Raw genomic sequence first — 23293 nt, 5'->3', positions numbered from 1 at the left:
ACACATATGTATAAATCAAATGTCAATTTTACCTTCTGTGTCTTATGTATTGGTAATTTTAAAAGTAATTAGGGATAGAAGGGTAATTTTGTGTCTTATGCATTGTGTCTCCCTGTCTCATGAAGAACACTAAATACATGTATTTTGTGTGTATCTGTGTACCACCGTATCTATTTAAATCCGTGTCTCAACAAACAAACGGTAAATATATACTATCGCAACTAATAATTAGTGTCCATATCTCAACAAACAAAAACAACCTAATTACTCGATGAACTCATGTTGGTTTACAGTATCAATTTATTTATTACTTTTTCTTCTTCGTTTAGAGCATTGTTTGTAGGGCTGCATATGGATCGGATCGGATCGGATACGATATCCGCATTTTTTTAGGCCGGATCCGATCCGCATACTTGCGGATCGGATCGGATCGGATATCGGGTATATCCGCGTAATTAAAAAAAAAAAAAACTATTTTAAGATTCTATTTGACTATTTTTACAAAAAAATTCAAAAAATTCATTTTTTATCTGTTTAAACCTATTTACTTCTAAAATATTATCAATAATAGTTCTTTTGAATAACAAAAATAAAATAATAACACAAGATTTAAGTTTAATTATTCTAAGTTGAAGTACAACATAAATAATTAAAAACAAAATATCATAAAATTCATAAATAACACACTAAAATTCATATCACATTAGGGTTTATTTTCTTAAACTATGCTATTTATATGTGATGTGCGGATATGCGGATTTGCGGATTGGATCCGCGGATATCACTGCCAAATCCGCAATCCGATCCGACCATAGTGCGGATCCGATCCGATCCGATGGCTCTGCAGATCGGATAATATCCGCAAAATTCGGATCGGATGCGGATAATTACCGCGGATATGTGGATATTATCCGATCCATGTGCAGCCCTAATTGTTTGCACGGAAAAATTGTAGAATCAAGTGAACATTTTATGAGCCGAATCCCCGAATTGCTTTGGACCGGTTAACTGTTCATTGGTTCGAGGCCCAATAATCAGGCCCATAGTTTAAACAGAAGCTCAGTACCCTTTCTCTTAGTCCGGGACTATTTTCATTTCCCTCCATTCCAAAACAAAAGAGCGCCACAATTGAAAGAGAATCCGAAAATAGAAGCAAATGGCAATGGATCGCGTAGTGTGTGGTAGCAGCAGCGAAATCGAAAGAGGAGAAGAACAAGAAGAACATGACTCCGAAGCGAGGCTCTTGCGCGATAGGTTCAGACTCTCCGCAATCTCCATCGCCGAATCCGAAGGTAAAACCTTCAATTCAGTTTCCACGCACTTCAATTACACCACTGTTACTTTGTTTCAACGAATTTTCAACAGTTGAAACAGAAAATTTGAGTTCCTAATGATTCCCAAACTTTGCTTCGCAGCACGTAAGAGTGGCATGGAAATATCGAAAGTCGTAGTCTCTTGCGTCGCTGATTTGGCATTCAAGTTTACAGGTAACCTTTTATCAGTTTTTTCCTTAACCGATTTTGTTTTAGCGGTTTATAACCAATTTCTGTTGCTACATCTTACCTTTAGTTAGATATATATGCACCGTCGCTTTACAAATTTCACGGTTATTCAGTTGTATGCAAGGTCGAGAGATTTACATAAAACATGAAATGTAACCTGATTTGAATCTTAAAATCATCTGATTTTGTCTCAGCATGATTGACTTATTCAAGTTTTTAATATCGAAAAATTTTAAATCTAAAAGCTTAACCCACTTTTAATTGAGATGGATGCAAGAATCAACCACTAAGTCGTATGTTGTTGTTAATAGCAGTTCAACCCTTACAATAACTACTTTATATCATAGGATAGCATTACCATCAGATACTTAGAATAACAGAATATCAGGAGTGTCCGTAAATATACAACAAAGAGTACTGAGGTGAGGAAAGTTTCTTTTAGTTCATTACAAATAAAATAATTCACATTATTAGGCGGGTTGAAGCCTCAATTATCAATTTTTTTTATTTGCTTTTTGAGATCTTATAGTTCAAGGTCATTCAATATTTCAGCTAATAACTGTCTAGCAACTCTCACTTGAACTAATGAATTAAGCTAATATGTTTATGAGCAGAGGGGCTGGCCAAGGATCTTCAGATATTTGCACAGCATGCGAATCGTAAATGTGTGAACATGGAAGATGTCATACTTTCTGGTGAGTTTCATCATCTGTGACTGGTTTTCTGGGTGGTTGACTTGTCCTTTTTCTAAAACACAAAAAATTGTTTTTGTTTGCAGCTGTATTCTTTAATCTCATATATTTTGGTTTCATTCAGCTCACCGAAATGAACATATCTCTAGCTATTTGAGGACCTTCTCCAATGATTTAAAGGCCAACGCATCTGAAAGGAAAAGAACGAAAGAGACCAAGAAGAATGACAAAACACCCATCTAATGCACATGTCTGAAGTAAATATATAGTACCATGAACATATTTGATATTCTTTTTGTAAATTTTGGCCCCAAATTCTGCATAACTCTGTTCTTGTGTTAGTACAAGAACATAGCTGCTTTTTCTTCTTCCCTCTCCTTTTCTTACCCTTTTCCTCTTTCATCTTCATGCTCTTGTACTTCTATTAGTACAATGGAATCTACAAGTTTCACTTTTAATATTTCTGCAGGAAGTGGATGCTCTAGAAGGCTAGAACATCATCATATTAACCACTATGTAAAAGGTACATAGCCTCTCCTTGGTAGTAGGCAATGTACTTAATGAGCTTAAGATTCGATTGCATAAATACTAAGATTTTTCCTGGAAACTTAGTGTACGTCTAAATTTTTTGGTGCTTTTAACTGACACTGACAATTGCACATAAGGACAATGCAATGATGCACAAAGATAAACTTGGTGTATCATGCATTAAAGTAAATTAATGGTATAGATCTTAGCATATATATTATATATAATAACTTCTAATTCTACACCATCACATTATCTTGATTCATGGTGAACCTGGTTTAGCTTGATGCATTAAAGTTATTACCAATATAAAATTAGTTGATAGTATCATTACATCCGTGTTAGGTAGACAGAATAACCTTCTACAAGATGCTTCAAAATGTAGCTAGGGCCTGGTTGGTACTAATAATATATGGGAAGATTTTCAAGTGTACCGTCATACCGGTGTATCAGTGATTTTTAAGCGTTGATCTTAATTATATATATTATATATATATTTTTATAATTAAGATCGACGGTTAAAAATGACTGAATGGTACACTTCAAAATTTTCCTAATATATGAAGGAAGAGTAAAAGAAAGAAATACAACCGAGACATAAGAAAAAGGTCAAAGATTTATCTCCTTGTTTAGTATCATCAAATAGAAAAAGGAAGGACATGAAGGTCATTAAATACAGAGTGATGTTAATATTGATATGCATATATAAGCATATTCCTAATCTTCCTCCTAACTTTTAAACAAAGAAAATAAGCACAAGTCTTTTTTGTTTAGAAATTAGGAGAAGAATAAGGAGGATGTATAAGGAGAATTTAACATTGTTGTTAACTAAATTGTATCTATGTTGCGAGTAGCAAAAGAAAGGAGATTCCTTCCTTTCCACCCAAGAAGAGAATGATGGAAAAAAATGTTACCCTATGAATAATACCTTCATCCTCTTTATTTTTTCCCCCTTATTCCAATGTGCTTTCCTGCTTCACTTTTCATCCAAAACATACGATGCCGTATGCTAAACAGAACCTTAAGCACAACCACTTATCACATAATCATTATTTCTTTTTGCTTCTTTTAAAAAATGACATAGATTGTTAAATTGATGTAATAGTCTGTGAAACACTTTTTGGATGGTGGAAGACATGTTTGTCTAATGGAGCTTTCTCGTGTGTCTCCATTTTGTTTATATTTTTCTTAATGCAAATGTACTAATCTAGCTCCTTTCATTTACTCGTTGTTTGGTTTAATGGAAAGAATGAACGAAAAAATATGTGGAAGCGGAAAATAGTGAATTTTGGACATTGTTTGATTGTTTAAGAAAATAAGAGAAAAAATTGTGTTGGATTTTACTCTTATACTAATTAAGAATATACACATCATTTAGGTTAAACTATACCAGCTGTTTTAAGGTTAGATAACAGTGTGTAATGTTGCTTAACTTAGAGATGTCAATATTAGCAAAAAGGTAAATAATCTCTAATATGAATATGATATTAATGGCACTGTTTAGTGCTTTCACTATAAGTTGTATTAAAATACATTGAGTTTTGAATATGACTGTAAAATAATTGTTTTGAAACTATAATTCACAATTAAAGGGTAATAGGAGACATGAAAAAGTTGCAAAGCATCTGAGGAATTAAATAACTGTTTAATTTAAGATATTTCTGTAAATTAAAAAATTGAGAAACGTTAAATAATGAAAAATTTTAAATTGTATTATAGTATAGGGGTGGCAATATGTACCATATCCGTGGGTATCCAACTCGACCCCACCCGGTCGGGTAGGGTTGTCAACCCGATCCGCAGCGGATAGAATAGGATGCGGGTATGATTTTCGTTCGGGTATGATTAGGGTTGAGATATTCTCAATTCGCTGATAGAGTATAGTTGAGTTTATATAAAAATCTCAACTCACGGATAGGGTTAGGATTGGCTCCAAACCTTACCCTAATCTACCATTGCCACCCCTATTATAGTAGAATCACTCCTTATTAAATTACCTTTAATATTATTTAATTATTCAAATAAATAATTAATGTGCAAAATCTGCAAATAATTATAAAAAAGATAAATTTTAAACCGAAAGAATTATACACAAACAACCGTTTTCACACGTGGTGGAAGTTTCTATTAATCCAATATACAAATGGCGGGAAAAAAAAATTTCATGGTCCTATTTTTGGCATTGCGCGCAGCTCAATGTCTGAATAAGAATCTTGAAATTTGAACACTGCATTCATTCTGATACACTCAACCTTAGAAGGGACAGTGTGAGACAGACACATGGAAAAAGCATGTCTGGCTGCTTCATCGCTAATAAAACAGTGTGATGATGAATATCATACAGAAAAATATAACACTGTTCACTTTTGGCACTTTCTTCTTTTGTAAATTGTTATCCCTATTTGAATGGATGATGCATGAACTTCAACTCTTCAAGTGGTTCCAGATGGGTTTTATATTTGTGATTCATTTTTTTTAATACAAAATTATAATTAACAATCACTACAAGTAATAATCCTCTAATATAAGTTTGTGAAGCTCATGTACTTTTAGTAGGTCACACAAACTTGTATTAGATGCTTGTTGGTCAAATTGTTTATAAAACTGTAGTTATATAGTGTTTAAGCCTAACATCTATGAAGAACTTAAATAACTATCTATTTTAAATTCTATATAAATATATAAAATTTACTTTATATAAGTCTTATAATTCATATTTCATATAATTTTTTTTTAATAAAAAGTTATAGGCTCAATCTATAATAATATATTAGTGAATGTTATGGTGCTTATCATTTTATACTTGAGTTACTAAAAAGAGTAAATAAATAATATTTAATAAATTTTACATGATTTACTTTTTATTTTAAACATTTTATTTTTTACTTTAAAAAAGAAGTTAGACAATTTAGGTACCATAACAAAGATACCATAGAACTCACCTAGTATATTATCTACAGATAGACACCAATAGCGACAATGACATTAAATTAAATTATAGTAGTATATGTTTTCTTTCATTTTTTTATTAATGATGAAGGGAAATGTAAAATGTAAAAGGCTAATAATGTATGTAATCTTAAAATAATAAACCAAATCTGTCCTTAAAAACTTGTAGTCTATCAATTTAATTTTTAACAAATTTAAATTACTAAATCAGTTTTTAATCTTTTATTTTTGTAAAATTTTTATAAAAAACTAGACAACTTAATTTCTATTGTTATTAATTAATACAAACAGAATAATTTTTAGAAATTTTTAAATTCTCATATCAGTCTTTTTATATAGACAAATAATTTGATGTGTGAATTAATTTGTTTAATAAAATAAAAGCTTAAGAAGTAATTTAGTGACTAAAATTTGTTAAAAACTAAATATCCAACTAAAATTTGTTAGGAATTTATTTGGAGTATTACTCAAAATATTATTATTATTATTATTATTATTATTATTATTATTATTATTATTATTATTATTATTATGCAATTTTTTAGAATATAATATGATCAGTACTCAGCAGAGCCAATGTATAAGCTCAAAAAGGCTGATGATGAATGCTTTGGTTTCAGTTTGAAAACGTTTACCAGTTCTCACTTCTCAATCGTCATCACTGAAAATTTGATCAGATTTTAAACATTCTGGCCAGTGTCTGTGTCTCACATGCATGTCTGTTCAAGAGATTCCTCACTTCACTTCTAGCCAAGTTGTTTGTGATTTGTTATTAATCATAAGATTCTCTAAATTCAGAATTAAAATAATGTAAACGTTAAAACAAATGATTATGAAAAAATAAGAATAATATCTTACCCTTGCTAATATGACAATTTATAATCATGTCTCCTTTGTTAGTTTAGATCATCTAGAGCGAAAAAATTAATAAAGTAAATAAGTGAAGGATTAATTATTGTTAATTTTATAATTTTTATAAAATATGTATCTTATTATCTTAATTTAAGAATAATTAATTTTTTATTTTATTATTTTATTAATTTTTTATTTTAAAAGATCTTGACTCTTACAAAATCCAACTACTATATTATTCTCTTAATGAGTTTTGAAATCGAATAATTTTAAGGATTAAATAGAGTTGTGATATAAAAACTCTTAACAATTATTCAGTTAAAATAATTAAATTTATTATGAAAAAGTTCAAATGACACAAATAAGTGTTAGCTTCCATATTTAAATTTCTTTTCTATCTTTAACAAATTAAATTTTATGGATTAAAAAATAAAAAATAAACAAGAAATTCAATAATAATAAAACCAATTTTTAATTAGCTTGTCTGTCAATAGTAAAATTCATGACATATACAAACTTTGAATAAACCCAAATATAATTACGATTTACGAAGCTTCCTTAAACCTAAATTCTAGTTAAATAAAATAGATTATCGTAAGGACATATTAAACTTTATCAAGACACAATTGTAAAAAAAAAAAGAAAAAAAAAAGCATTTAATAGTATGGATAAAATGACAAAAATGAATGGTTTGTTAAGGGTTGAAGAATTCAATTTCAACAATGAGGTAGGGGTCCACTAATGAAAGAGTGAGAGAGAGAGAGAAGAAGTTTCATGATCCACTAAAAAGTGAAGTCTTTGTGATTCCGGTTTCAACAGTAATAATAAAGTGCACTGTGTAATGTGTATCTCGAAACCCTTCTGCTTTCAACTGTCCAACTCTTTTACTTTCAGCAATAATAATAATAACTACACACTTCACCCACTTCAAACTTCAGACTTAGGTTAGGTTAGGTTAGATACTTAGATTCCAAGGAGCCATCCAATCTAGTTTGGCTTTATGTCCTTCAATTTTTTTACCATCTAAATAAACTCTCATAATTTCACTTTAAATTTTCATATATCTCATTTGAATAAGTAAAAGTAATTTTATATTTGGATATCTCATGTAAAAAAATTTTTTTATTTATTAATTATGTTTGGATATAACAATATAAAAATATTTTTTTGTTTATTTATTATATAAAAAACATCTTTTTTTTAAGAGAAAAAGATCTTTTAAAAAAATATGTAAATTATAACTTCTCAAAAAATATGTTTTTTTTTTATTTTTCTAGTGCTTTTACTTTTACTACTAGAAATTTGCCAAACACTTAAAAAATAAAAAAGATCTTTTCTATAGATAATAGCGCCCAAACAAGCACTTAATCTGTTTTAATATTTTTTTTAAATTAATGAAATAATAAAGTAGTTGAAAACAATAATAAATTTAATTTTAATATACTAGTAATATAAAAAAATATTTGTAAATATAATATTATATAGCAAAAATAGTTATTTTTAACAATTAACCTGTGAATGACTATCTAAACGAATGGGACATAATTAAATAACTGTGTAAAACTATTTATACTGTGAATGTATCAAAACTAAATTTAAAATCTAACGCTAAAAGCAAATTAGGATAATTTTTGTAAATATAGATTAAATTAGAGAAGAGATTAAAAAATTATTTGTAAATTATATAAATTAAATTTTGCTGTGATATTAACTTAAGGACTTAATGTATAAACTCTTTAAATGAATCATTATTAAAAATAAATTCCTTAAAAAGTAATCTACGTCTCTGATTAGATCATCTTAAGAAACACCCTTAAATTAATTATGTTTAAAGATGTTAATATATTAATATTTATTATTTTATTTTATATTATATTGAAAAAATATTTATAAATACTTTTATAATGTTACATTATCAATAATCATACTTTATTTTAATAACCTTTTAATCGGTTGATGTCAAAGAGACACCGACATTATTATGATGATTATCAAATATTGGTGGTAATATGCTCTTGCCCCACCCGAGCTTATAGGAGTAGCAACTAATAGAATGAATCACTTCAATTTTTTTCCCAATGGAATTTATAAAGTGAATATCATAACATGTAAAATTTAAGTGTAACAAAAAACAATATGTAAAAAAAAAAAGTTTTTATTGATATAAACTTGAGAAGTTGAGAGAATTCTTTTCCCCAAAATGGTGGTCCAATTTCCAATTTTCTTTCATCATTCCTCAACCTTCAGTTCATCCTCACAAGTCACAGTTCTCAAAGTTCATGCCATCCACAAACGCTTCATAAATTGTTTCACTGCCCGAAACCGCAAGTCACCAATTATCGAGCTAGCCAACCTCATTAAAATCGCTAATTAGTAATTAATTTATGGTTTTTTTTTTTTTTTTAAATAAGGTCAATTAATAATATATTCATGTATATTCATTATCTATTATATATTATTAATTTTATAATAAAAATATAGTACATCATATTTTTTTATTATCATTAAATTAATTTTTTTTTAAATTAAAAAGATTTTTTATTTTTCTTTTTTCTTATTATATCTCACTTTTTTTTATTCATTCTATTTCTCTTATTTATTATTATTAATTATTAATTTTAATTTAAAATCTAAAATATATCACATAATATTTTCTTATTACAGTTAATGTTAAAATTAATTATAAAAAATAAAATATATTTTTTGTCTCTAAAATTTATAATTTTTTTAAAAATATTTCTAATATTTAATTGTATTTAATTTTGTCACTAATATTTTCGGTATATATTAAAATTATCCTTGAATATTAATTCCATCAAAAATATTGGGAACAAAATTAAAAACGTTTAAGGATAATTTTAAAATAAATTGAAAACTTTAAGGAAAAAATTAAATAAATAAAAAACGTTAGGAACAAAATTGAATAAAATTAAACGTTAAGGATATTTTTTTAAAAAAATTATAAACCTTAAAAACAAAAAATATATTTTATTATATTATATATATTATTAACTTGACAATAAAAATATCACATAATAATTTATTTCATTGTAATTAAAATAAAATTTTTTTCTAAAATTGAGGAATTTTTTTTGTCTCTTATCCACTCACTCTATCTCTCTTGACTTTTAAATCGTTATGCCAAAATTTCTAAAACTTATTATCAAAATGTTATTCCTTTCAAACTATTTATTCAGATATCATTGTTTTATTTATCAATGTGGCACTTATTATTATTATTTTTTTGGTATTCTGATTGAAAGACGTCTATCCAAAAGACACTAAAATAGAACATAAATATAATATCTCTTTCTTTCTCTTATTTGATAAAATCTTTAAAATTTACTACAAAAATTATTAAATATTATTAAATTTTAAAATTTTATAATAAAAATCAAATATTAAAATACAATTTATTTTAAAAACTTTGTCCGTAATAATATGACCGACAAAAATAGTTGTCATGTACAAATAGAAGTGACCCTATAATATTTCAACATAAGAAAATCAACCTAGTTTAAATACATAACCAAAAAGTATGGAACATGAATGAATAATCAAAATTTTAAGGCATAATAATCAAACATTAGAAATAAAGCAATCAAACTTGTAACATGATATGACAAGGGGTTGATTAATAAAAAGAGTGTTTGTTAGATTTTGTCTTATCTTGTAGTAGATTTATTTCAAAAGTTCAATAATCAAACGTAGGCATGCGAACAGTAGCGAAATTTGAAACAAAATTTTGGGTCAAAAATTTAACATAAAAATTTAATAATAATATTTATATCAAAAGGAATTTTTACTGATAAAAAACAAAATAAACAATATGCAACATCTTCAGAAGGTGAATACTCTAACCATAAAAGAAAAATACCAAACCAAGTATATTGAAATCGTCTTGAATGCTTCGTACCAAATAGATGATAATTATCAAGATACTTTTGATATAAACTCCATTTAAGATAAGCTCGTCTAACCTCATCTCTCTGGTTTGGGTAATATTGCCAAATTTAAAGCCGTTTTCCAAGGTCTCGTTTCAAAGAATTAAGGTCAAACTCATCAGATGCAACTCTTTGAACTTTTGAAGGTTGTATCTCACTTTCTTCGTGATTCATTAAAGTAGAAGAACTATCTACAGGTGTTGATATTATAGAAGTTATATGTTCTCCTTCTTGAATATTAGCCTTCCTCTTAAAAAATGCATCAATTCTTTGATTTTTCATCATTATTTTGTATAAAAATTTGAATATATATCCTGTAAAAGATGTAAAAAAAAGTTAGAAGGATAAAAATTAAAATTTATAATATTTATTGATTTTTTTTATCAATTTATACAAATACAATAATATCAATACTTATTGAATATTCTAATATTTTTTATCATATAAAAAATTAAATTAAATAAATAGTAAAATATAAAATAATATTAAATTAAATAAATAAAAAATATCTAATTTTTTATATTTGAACTCAAAGACAAAATTTTTTATTTGATTTGATCTTTTAATTTTGATGTGTTGTGAAGTCAACAAACGCTGACTCTCTAAAAATTATTATGCAATAAAAGCATGAGATAGGAATTGAACCTGGATACTTTAAGTTATAATAAAGCATTTAAGCCAAATGAACTATTCTTTATTTTTTGAAGAATTATTACTAATTTTTTTTATAAAAAATTTGGGGAGGCAATAACCCCCATTGTCTTAGTTAAGCTCCGCCACTGCATGCAAATAGAAAAAAAATATGATGAGACTTAAAGATATTCGAGATTAGTGAGAATTGAGAACGAGAGAAAGAGAGCTAGAGAGAACTAAGAGCTATACAAAGTAATTGAGAGAAGAGTGTGAAGTGATTATTTATTATTACAAAAATTAAACCGTAAGCTACTTATATACTAAGTTAGTTACAACTAATTGATGCCAGCTCAGCATAGCACTAATCACTATAAACTTTTTTTTATGTGAGTTTTTGAATGCAGATTCTAGAGTCAATGCTTTAGCGGAGTGTATTGAAACATTCGTCCAATTCTTGCTGGAACAGTATAGTGCAGCTGTAGAGCGGGTGGTCTTCAAAACCAATGACGCAGTCTTAGTGAGATGGGCCAAAGGACAAGGTAATAACTATTGGAGGATGAATTTTGAAAGAAATAAAGTGAAAAATTTTCTGCAAAGTTTCAATAATATCAAGATTCAATATGCTTCACACAAGGAGTTCAAATTCATTAACAATTGGAGAAAAATAGTCAATAAATAGAACGAGAGTAGCAAAGTCTTGTGGTGCTAATGAGAAGCCGCATGATCACCAAAATGATATACGTGTGCAACTGTGGCAATGATTATAGAGATGTGGCTTTATATACGATGCTGGAGACAGAATAATGCAATAAAAGGTAGAGACAACTTAGCAAGAGTTATTGTAGCTCTAGTAGTTAGTGGGAGAACTTTCTTTTTGATTTGATGTTAGACCTTATATTAGGTGTGATTTTCTTTTATTCCGGATATTTTTTATATTAGTAGTGATGTCCTATTCTTGATCATTATCCTTGATGGCAATGTCGAAGGGGATACGACTGAGATGTAGGATTTGTTTTGTGTATTTTCTCTCCATTTCGGGTCAAGTTTGTAACCTAACCATCGAAAAAAAAAACTTAGCTAACGGACTTGACTCTAGATGCTTCTTGAACTCTTAGCCATTGAGGAATTCATAGCCTTTCGGTTGCACCATATGGACTTGTTCGTGCAAATCTCTATTGAGGAATGCGTTGTTGAAGTTGAACTATCAGACTTTCCAGCCACTTATTATGGCAACAGATATAATAGTTCAAACTGTAGCAGGTTTGGCTACGGGATTGAAAACCTGATTATAGTCCAGCCCTGCTCTCTAGTGAAAGCCCTTAGCTACCAACCACACTTTGTACTTTTGCACCTTGCCATCAATTGTCTTTTCACTCTAAACACCCACTTGCACCCACTTGGTTGGACAGTGACTGTGGTAGAGACCAGTGTCCAGATTTTATGCATTATTAAAGTAACAAATTCCTCATCCATAGCTGCCTTCCAATGAGGGGCGTTGAGTGCTTGAGACACAGTTAAAGGTTTAGTTTGTGTGAGATCAAGAGATGCCTCTTGGAGTTGATGATGGTAAACTTTGGGCTTAAAAATCCCAGCACATGCTCTAGTGATCATGGGGTGCGTCCGGGTGCATCTAGGAGGTGGTTGATTTGAACTTTTAGTTAACCCTGCATCAAAACAAGAGGAAAACACAGCAGCAGAAGGACACAGATTTGTATTGTTAGATAATGAACATGCATCAACATTATTAGCATTGACAATCTGCTCTATAGGTTGGGCGACGGATTAGGGTTGATGTTGGGGGTAGAAGGAGTATAGGATGTATTGTGTTGATTTGGGGGAAATCACTGGGTTAAGGTCTTGGGTGGGGTCAAGGTCACCATTGAGGGATGTGGTTAAAGGAGCTGAGTATGGCTGTTGGGGTTTTAAATTAGGACAAGGGACTGGGTTTATGGTCTGAGGTTGGTGTGGAGTTTGCTATACTACAGAATTGGTAGCTAAGAAAGGTGGGATAGGTCAATAGAGTTGGATTGGTACTATATGAGGTTGGTGTAGTACTGAATAGGTGGTATGTGAGGAGTTTGGAAAAAGCTCTGGAAATAGGAACTCAGTTTCATCGAATAAAACATGTCTAGAGATGAGAATTTTGCCAGCTTGAGTTAAATATTTGTAGCCTTTGTGGAAGGATGAGTAGCCAAGGAATAAGCACTTAAAGGTCTTGAAGTCAAATTTGTGGGGATGGTAGTATTTCAATTGGGGTAGCATGTACGATCAAAGGTCTTAAGGGCTTTGTAGTTTGGGGCTTGCTTATTCATTAGTTTAGAGGGTGATTTTTGGTAAGTGACAGATGAAGGAAGCTGGTTTCTTATGTGTGTTGTTATGAGGAAGGCTTCATCCCAAAACCTTAATGGCATTGAGGCTTGAGAGAGAAAGGTAAGTCCCATTTCTGTGATATGCCTATGCTTATGCTCAGCAGTTCCATTCTGCTCATAAGCGTAAGAATAGCTCATTCTATGAGCAATGCCATGTTGCATCAGAGTCTTAAGAAAGGTTTGAGAAGTGTACACTTTTCCATTGTCAGTTTGTAGTGTCTTAATCTTACAACTAGTTTTGTTTTCAAAAAAGCAGTTTAAATTGAAAGAAGGCTTGATACGCTTGAGACTTGTTGTGCAAAAGGTAGATACATGTATATCAGGTTGCTGCATCAATAAAAACTATGTAGTATCTATACCCTGAATTACTAACCATGGGGGCTAGTCCCCAAATGTCGGAGAATACCAAGGGTTGGGTGTAGGTGGTTGATGCAGGAGCATATATCTTTACGTTTGTGTTGTTAATTAAAATAGTCTAGTTTAACATATATTATTATATTATGTTATAAATTAGTCCCACATTGCCCAAGCCATGAAGGTTCCCCCTTTCCTATTAGTATAAATATGCATATGTACTCCTTTTGCTTATGAAGTTGAGTTGATTGAGTTATATATTAAATAAGCTATGTGCTTATTTTCCTCTAGGCTCTTTGAGAGTAAGCGGTGCATCCTTGGCTTCACCAACCAAGGTGGGTTCCTGGCTATTTTTACCATAGTGGAGTTGTTAACCTCATCAAGATTGGTGACCCAAATGACGTCCTAGCGTCAGTTCGGTATCAGAACAAGGTCGGTTATCGCCTAGTTCCAATAAAATTTTTATTTCGTTCATGGGTACAAGTCTTTAGCGCGGTAATCTCGCTGTTAGTACGAGTCGTCGTCAGTGCGGATTATCTGCTACGGAGTTTCGGGTAATATCGTTCTTTTCTCTTCTTTTGGTGCCTCTACCATTGATGATTATCTTAGTGCATTCCCATCATTATCATCATTGGTGCATTCCCATCATCATCGTGCATCATCATTATTATAACATCGGCACCCAAGCATCAACCTCATTGCATAGTAGTAAAAGTTGGCTCCAAAGCGCAGAACTACTCAAGAGATTGAAATGGAAGAGTTACGCCATCAAGTTAAGGAGTTGCAAGAGCAACTTGCAAAATATAAAGCTGCTCAAAATAATCATGGCAAGCAAAGTGATGACAGTTCTTCTAGCGAAGAGGATAATACAAATCTATTTCATTATTCTTCTTCGTTTGAAGATTTGCCCACACGAAGAGCTTGACACAACACAACTCACAAAGCTAAAGACTTAGGAATCAAAATTGATATTCCTGAGTTTGAAGGGAGACTCCAACCTGATGATTTTATTGACTGGCTTTGCACAGTGGAAAGAGTGTTCGAGTTAAAATACATTCCAGATGACAAGCACGTGAAGCTTGTAGCAATCAAGTTGAAGAAGCATGCGTCAGTATGGTGGGAGAATTTCAAGCATCAGCGAGAAAGAGAAGGAAGAAGAAAGATAAAGACATGGGATAAAATGCGTCATGAGCTTAACCACAAGTTCCTTCCTGAACATTACAAGGCAAGATACCTTCATCAAATTTCATAATTTGAGACAAAAGTCATTATCTGTAGAAGAATATACAATGGGCTTCGAAGAGTTGCTTATGAAGTGTGACATTCAAGAGCCTGAAGAACAAACAATTGCTTGTTTTCTTGGAGGACTGAATACAGAAATTTCTGATGTCGTTCATCTGCAACTATATTGGACCTTGGATGATGTCATTAGGCTGTCTTTAAAGATTGAAAAGCAAAGAACACAAAGGAATAACACTCAGTCACCGAAGGACAACGAAGTCATCTTTGATGTTCAACAAGAAATGAAGATAGAATCTTTTAAAAGCAACAAGGAGTGTGGATCATCAGGTAAGAAATGCTTCAAATGTCAAGGTCTTGGGCATATTGCTGCTGATTGTCCAAACAGAAGGGTTATCACTCTTGTCGAGAAAAGAGTTAATTAAGAACCAATCCAGGAGCAAGAGGAGGAAGGTGAGGTTGCCTGTGCTATTGAAGAAGTTCCAGCCGATTGTAAAGAAACTTTAGTAGTTTGTCGAAGCTTGAATACCGCAAGGATAACAAAAGATGATAGTTGGCGACGCCACAACATCTTTCACACAAGATATACTATTGAAGAGCAGGTTTGCAAGGTCATCATAGATAGCGGAAGTTGTGAGAATGTTGTTTTAAATTATATGGTAGACAAACTAAAGTTTCCAACTGAGTTACATCCTCATCCTTACAAGTTGCATTGGTTAAAAAAAGAGAATAAAGTTAAAGTAACAAAGCGATGTTGTGTCCATTTTTTTATGGGAAGTAAATACAAGGATATGTGTCACTTACTGTTAGGACGTCCTTGGCAATATGATCGTTGAACTATACATAATGGTTTCAAAAATGCATACTCTTTTATCAAAGATGGCAAGAAGATCATATTAACTCCGGTACAATGTGTAGATGGTCAAAAGAATCAAGCTGAGCTATGCCTTTTCACATCTTTCAATACCAAATGCACTCACCAATGGAATCTTTCGCCAATACAAGATGAGCCTTTTTCAACCCAGGGAGGATAATGCAGGAGCTCTTTCCAACCCAGGGAGAATAATGCAAGAGCTCTTTCTATCCCAGGAAGAATGATGCAGGAACATATATATTTACATTTGTGTCATTAATTAAAATAGTCTAGTTTAGCATATATTATTATATTGTGTTATGAATTAGTCTTACATTGTCCAAGTCATGAAGGTTCCCCATCTCCTACTAGTATAAATATGCATATGTACCCCTTTTGCTTACGAAGTTGAGTTGATTGAGTTATATATTAAATAAGCTGTGTACTTATTTTTCTCTAGACTCTTTGAGAGTAAGAGGTGCATCCTTGGCTTAGCCAACCAAGGTGGGTTCTTGACTATTTTCACCATAGTGGGGTTGTTAACCTCGCCAAGATTGGTGACCCAAACGACATCCCGGCATCAGTGATTGATTGGTTATAGAGTCTGGAAAGGTAACTTGTGATGTTTTTCCTGACAACATGCACTGCATAGCCTATGTATGACTTTCTTGAAGAATGTGAGCTACTTTTATTAAAATCATCAATAGCAACATTACAGATTTTCATTACTCTGTGTACAATAGGAGCTGCTGGATGTCCTAGCTTTCTATACCACACATCAAATACTTTGACCCTTGCCTTACTCATATCAGCGGTAGAGTTTGCAACACTTCTATCACTAGCAATAACATTCTCATTTCCATCTATTATTGGTTTCGGTTCTAGGCTAGAGCTATACTTGGTTGTACGTGGGTGGTATTATTGTTATTATAGCTATACTTATTATAGCAGCTCATACTCTTTGGTTTTTCTGTATTACTGGCTTGAGCAGCTTTTGCCAACACTCCAATCTCATTAAATTGATATAATCCCTGTCTAAGAGGGCCTTTGAGAAGTGTCTCCCTTGTCTCCTGAGATTTGAAAAAGCAATTAAATAGGAAAAATTCAAATAACACTCAGTTGTCAAGGAAAAACTTTACTACACTTATTAGGTTTTTAGTAATTGAGGGGACATGGAGTAGTTTTAGGAGTTTAAAGTATGAGTTTGCATCGGTGTTAGAAAATAGAGTAGTGTTGCCAATACTAGTAATGTTCATACCTTGTCCATTACCTGCGAACACTTGATCTGCACCTTCATACTCTGATCCTGTGACAAAGTTGTTGCCATCGAAGATTAGGTGATGGGAGGTTCTTGTGTCTAAATACCACATTTTGTCTGTCAGTGGTGTAGCGGGCAGAGCTATTGACACCAGTAAATTAGCCTGTTGCTGTGGTTGAGGTTGTTGAAACACACTTGAAGGTGGTGGTGGATGCGAGGCTGTAGCGTTTGGGTTGGGATAATTCTCATTGAATCTGTGGTAACATTCCCACACAGTATGTCCAGGTCGTCCGCATAGCTGACACACTACTCGATTGTTATGGAATCCAGATCTACCTCCTCTGTAAGTTTTTCTGCCTCGAAATCGCCCTCGAGATCCTTGGTATTAACCTCTTTTTGAAGTGCCTTGTTGATTGTGATTGTCGTTGTAGTTGTTGGAGTAGTGCTGCATATTGTTATATTGACCGTTAAGATGCATTGACTACTAATCTCTTCCCTAATTCTTCTTGTGAGCTTGATTTTCTCCTCTTTGAGTTAAATTGATATGAATTGAACCTAATTTAGTTTTTTTAAACTTCTCAACCAGTTTTTCTTGGCTTAAGAGTTGTGCTTTGACCTTACTTTCAGTGACAGTTTTTGCTTTTGATGTGATCATGGTGATAAAGACACTGTAATCCTCATTGAGCCCTTGAGTTACCGCATCTACAAACTCCTCGCTTGATAGTGGTGAACCTAGTGTAGAAAGCGCATTTGTGATCTTCTTGAACTTAGACATGTACTCTGATGCAGATCCTTGCAGCTTTATAGTTTTAATTTGTGATTTTAGTTGCTTCACCTTCGATTTTAGCCATTTTGCAAAATATTCTTCAAGCTTGTTCCAGATTTCACACGCGTATTCATAATTGGTGAGTTGACTTGTGAAGACTGGATCTATTGATGCAAAGAACCATAAAACCAGAAACTGATCATCTTGTTCCTATACCAGATATTCCTAAGTCTCTAGATCTACACTTCTGTCTTCTTTAGATGTATACCTACATGAAATTCTCTTCTGGCTCAAGTGATCTTTAAGGCCATTTGACTTGATGAATGCAAGAGCTTGACGCTTTCATAGAACAAAGTTGTTCTCATCAAGTTTCAATGCTAATGTGTTAATAGAGTTTCTTGCTATAGAGGTGATGGTGTTTGTTGCTGCAAAAGTTATGGTGACACCAGGATCAACCACGGATCAGAACCTGATGCTCTGATACCATGAAAGATATCAGAGATCAGTGAGAATTGAGAACGAGAGAAAGAAAGCTAGAGAGAATTGAAAGCCATAGAAAGTAATTGAGAGAAGAATGTGAAGTGATTGTTCATTGTTACAGAAATTGAATTGTAGTGAGCTATTTATACACTGAGTTAGCTATAACTAACTAACACCAACTCAGCATAGCACTAACCACTATAATAACTCAGTTAACAGACTTGACTCTAAATGCTTCTAAAAAACTCTTACAACTTACTAACTTCTATTTGCTATTCTTAACACGGGCGACATTAATAATCAAATAAATACTATGAATAATCAAATCTTACTCGATTAGTTTTAATTTATTTTTTTTAAAAATAGAATTAATACCAATAATAAAATCATCAGAAAAAAACAACTTGAATGATTCTAAAGGATTTTACTAAACAAAATTCAAAATCTTTAGGCATTAGATTTTGAAATTTTTAAAGATAGTATATCCATAATTTTTTTTCTATAAAACCTCTCATTTTAGTATTTTTAATAAGTATCATAAAAAGATTTGTTATTACTATAAAATCTATTATTTAAATAGTAAAAATATTAATATTTTCAGAGTTTGGTAAATAAATACTATGGGCTAAGATTATTTAAATAGGTCATTTATAACAATTAAAAATGAGATTGACTCCTAAAATTAATATCAGCTATGCGTTGTCAGCTCAATTTTTTTTATATGAAGATTGTATGTGTTATGATATGATATGGAGGTGGGGTGTGTTATACAATGAAGCGGTGACAGTTTTTTTTTTAATTTTATAGAGAAGAAATCGAACTGTCTAATTTCATTGTTGGAAAAGATAAGTACAAATCGAACGGTCCGATTTATTTGGCGTAGGAAAATTTGAAATTCTGAAGCACTCAAATTGGTAGGTCCAATTTTGTTGTAACTCTAGTCGGCCTAAATCAAACCGTTTGATTTGTATTTTTTTTAAAAAAATAAATGGTTAAAAGCAAATTAGACCGTCCGATTTGTTTGATTATATATACCCCACGCCTAAATCATTTGGCAGAACTCTCCTCTTCTTTTTCTTCATGCCTGAGCTCTTCAGAACTATCCTCGTACTATCTCTAAGAACTGTGAATTAATTAACTTTAAATAATAATAATTTAATTGCCCGAATTAGGTTAAAAAATTTAGAATATTAATTAGAAAAAATAAATATGATATTTTGACTCAGTAGATTTTTCTGAGTCGGAAAATGTAATTTTCTGCGAAAAATTGCATAAAAATACGTACCAGTAAATTAGCCGGCAGTACCGGCTTAAATATGTCTGGTACTGTGTAAGAGTAGTAAAAACAGTAGAAAAACTTAGGAAAATAATTAAAGTTAAAAACCGGGTACTAATTTTAAAGGTTTGGCCCGAAATTAGGCTAAAGAGAGCAAAAATGCTAACGGGTTGGACCGGGCCCAAGTTGGGCCTAAGTCCAACATTATATAGGTCCATTAAGTGGCAAACTCAGCCACTTTTAACACCATACAGCTGCAGAAATGGAGTTAAGCCCCATTTTGGTCCCTGAGATTGGCGAGTTGTACTGATATAGTCCTCCAGATCCCGATTGCACTAAATTAGTCCCCCAGATTCGAAAAAATGCACTACGTTAGTCCTTAGCCTATTTTCCGTCACTGGAGGACTGACGCCGTTAGTGACGTGGCTAAATATTGCCACGCTGGAAACTTGGAAACGGCGTCGTTTCTAATTTGGCGCCAAAAAACCCCTTTGTGCGACGTCATTTGTATGCGATAGAAAACAAAACGTTTGCTTCCCTCTTTTGTCTCCACTCTTCGTCTTCAACTCCTCCATGAGTGACGCAGTGGAAAAACGTCTCTCGTCCATGATTGACTCAAAATAGGAACGAGTAACTGCAATAGAATTTCCGGAGACTGCTGGATCACGAGTGAACACTGTACAGTTGTCTGAGGAGGTACTTTGCCGCTACAAGGAGGTTCTATTCCGTCACTGAGGTTAATGAAGAGATTAAAATTTTATTTTTTCAAATTTTAGGGAATGCGTTGATGGTTGTTGATCATAGTTTATTGCTTTGTATATTGTTTTTCCCTAAGGTTTGTAGTGGAATTTGGGCTAGGGTTTTATTTCGATGTTGTCTGTCATTGTTTTTTTGGGGTTTGTCTTCATGCTCTATTCCGATGGTGGATAAATGTGTTTTATTTTGATATATCTCTCTGTCATGTATGAATGTAGTTGATGAAAACTATCTTAAAGGGATCTTTGTGTGGAACTGGTGCTAAAAAGAAATTTTTTTGAATCATGCAGATGGATGTGCACTTAGATATTATGTTCCACCATGGGAGAAAGTTTCAGAAAGATGAAAATGGGATGACTATATATTCTCCTGATAAGAAGGCATGCGTTGGTGACATTGATGTAGATACTTTAGATATTTTTTGGGTTTGAAATTATTATAAAGAACTAGGATATGATAGGATAGGAGAATGTTGGCGGCATGTTCCCGGGAGGAGTTTATACAGTGGGTTAAGAGCTCTGAATTGTGATGATGAGTTGAGAGAGATGTGTTTCATGGGTGAAAAGAATGATTGGCTGGTTGATGTTTACTTTGAGCATGCAGTTTCAACACCAGAAATTCTTGAAGGAAATGAGATTGTGGTGTATGTTGAGGGTGACCATGATGATTTGAGAGAGGTTAGTGATGAACCTGACAATGAACCCCTACAAGACAAGATCCCAAACCAAACTAATATACCCACTGCCCCTGATGATGAAACTCCATTCACCAACAACAATGAACCAACGCATAATACCTCACCACCAAAAAGCACAGAACCAACAGATCCTAGTTCTAATAACCCAACACCCCAAAAATATAATCCCACTACCACATCCAACTCTAATCCTATCCAAGTTACTACTGCAAAGCCTGTTAGCAAGACTCCTCCAGTTATCCCAAAAACTAAACCCAAATCAAATGCCAACCCAAATCTGAAATCCAATACTACATCATCCTCCAAGGCCAATGCCAACCCGAAGAATGCCTCCAAGCCCAATATTACCTGAACAAGTGGCCTATGGACTCGTGGACAAAGTCAGCATTTAGTCATGCTCCTAAACTTGATAATATCTACAATAATGCATGTGAGGTCTTTAATGCAAGAATTAAGGAAGCAAGGGCCAAGCCAATAATCACGCAGCTTGAGGAGGTCAGAATGTTTGTCATGAGAACAATCGCTAAAAACAAAGTTAAGTTAGCCAACCATGTGGGAAAGCTACCACCAGTGGTTCAAAGTAGGTTGGACAAGATCAGGAAAGAGTCTAAAAGTTGGATGCCAATATGGACTGGGGATGATGAGTATGAGAAGTTTGAAGTGCATGGTCATCCAACTAACATGGTAGTGGATTTGGGCAAGCGACTGTGCACATGTCAATTTTGGATGTTAACAGGTAATTAACTAGCCTTTAGGACCTGTGTATTTGCGAATTATTAAATACTTTAATAACACATTACTTTGTTAATTACTTCAGGAATGTCCTATGTGCATGCGTGTGCAGCACTCGCAAGGGTGAATAAGAAACCTGAAGATTTCTGTCATAAGTGGCTTACCATGGACGCATATAGAGACACTTATTCACATTATGTAAATCCATTGCCTGGACAATCTCTTTGGGAAAAATCTGAGTAGAATAGACCACAAGCTCCAAAGAAAAAGAAGAAGACCGGACCACTGACAAAGAACAGGAGAAAGGATGCTGATGAGGGTAATGGAGGAAGCAAGAAATCTAAGGTGACTGGGACTCTAAAGAGACAACTTAAACCATTTACTTGCAGATACTGTATACAGAAGGGGCACACATAGAGGGTTGTCCAAAAAAGAGAGCAGCTGATGTTGCTCAAGCTCTTGCTGATGCAGCTGCAGCTGTCGTTGCTGCTAAGGGAAAGCCCAATGCACAAGGAAATGCTATTCAAGCACCTACTCAAGCTCCTCCAGATGCACCTGCTGAGGCTCCTCCAGAAGCACCTTCTCAAGCTGCTCTAGAAGCCCCTGCTCAGGCACCTGCACCAGTTGAGACCCAGGTGGTTGAGATCGACCTCTCCCAACCAAACTACTCCGATGCACAACAGTCCCAACATAGTCAAGAGGTAGTTGCATTTAGTTTCACAACTCATAGTTAAAATTGTTGTGCACATTTAACTAAATTTATGTCTTACTGAAACAGGATGCACCTGCGAGGCCAGCCAAGTTGCAGACCAGAAGGAGGTCCTCCACACCACCATCAGGATCGGTCACTATGGATCTACTACAAGGAGCAAGCTCAGCCACATCTTTCAGACTGGCCAACTTCTTGAAATTTGTCCCAACACCTGGCTTCAAGCCACCAAGGAAGAAGAAATGAAGATGTACCTGATCTGTACAGCCTATTTTGGATGAAACTGTGAATCTTTTTGTGAATCATACTTTTTGTTTTGTAGGCTGAATTTATGGCAGTAGACTTTTAATATATTTGAATACAATATGACAATGATGGCACTCTGTGTCCTTTAGCTAGGGTGTATTTTGGAATTAGAACTACTCTTTACTTGTCTGGGAGAGTTGTCATTAGTATGGCAGGATTATTGTTACTTTCGTTAAAACTTATTGATATGGTTATTATTATTATGACAATTTGTTCCAGCTTCAATTATGCTACTTCAGATTTCTTTTTTGTAATTTTTTTCAATAATTTCATTGAATGACAGAAAACAACTAGGAAATTTGAGAACGAGAAATTTTCTTTCTTCTACTACACATTAACCCTGAACACAGTAACACAAACTCATCTTCAAGCTTTAACTACCAACATAAAACCAACAA

General features: G+C 32.7%; 1 protein-coding gene and 1 pseudogene across 2 annotated transcripts; both read left to right on the top strand.

Annotated features, from left to right (window-relative positions):
* Positions 1-1121: 1121 nt before the first annotated feature.
* LOC107612213 (protein MHF1 homolog) lies at positions 1122-3143 on the top strand. Of its 2 annotated transcripts, XM_016314021.3 has the most exons (5): positions 1122-1292; positions 1416-1487; positions 2117-2197; positions 2319-2451; positions 2664-3143. In XM_016314021.3, exons 1-4 carry the CDS (start codon positions 1157-1159, stop codon positions 2435-2437), a joined length of 408 nt encoding a protein of 135 aa, XP_016169507.1. In that variant the 5' UTR covers positions 1122-1156; the 3' UTR covers positions 2438-2451; positions 2664-3143. The 2 variants fall into 2 exon arrangements, with proteins under 2 accessions (XP_016169507.1, XP_016169508.1); XM_016314022.3 differs by lacking the exon at positions 2664-3143 and having other exon boundaries at positions 2281-2423.
* Positions 3144-21967: 18824 nt separating this feature from the next.
* On the top strand, positions 21968-22835 carry LOC148550090 (uncharacterized; annotated as a pseudogene).
* Positions 22836-23293: the final 458 nt, after the last annotated feature.

Source organism: Arachis ipaensis, chromosome B8 (assembly GCF_059453495.1).
Source record: "Arachis ipaensis isolate K30076 ecotype BB chromosome B8, ASM5945349v1, whole genome shotgun sequence".
Classification (NCBI taxonomy): Eukaryota; Viridiplantae; Streptophyta; class Magnoliopsida; order Fabales; family Fabaceae; genus Arachis; species Arachis ipaensis.
Note: the sequence above shows the minus strand (reverse complement) of the source record. Positions and strands in the feature narration are given on the sequence as shown.

Excerpts from the sequence above, each read along its gene's own strand:
- LOC107612213 (XM_016314021.3), top strand. The coding sequence starts at position 1,157 with ATGGCAATGGATCGCGTAGTGTGTGGTAGCAGCAGCGAAATCGAAAGA. Across the intron at positions 1,488-2,116 it reads TTTGGCATTCAAGTTTACAG|AGGGGCTGGCCAAGGATCTT; the intron begins GTAACCTTTTAT and ends GTTTATGAGCAG. Across the intron at positions 2,198-2,318 it reads GGAAGATGTCATACTTTCTG|CTCACCGAAATGAACATATC; the intron begins GTGAGTTTCATC and ends GGTTTCATTCAG.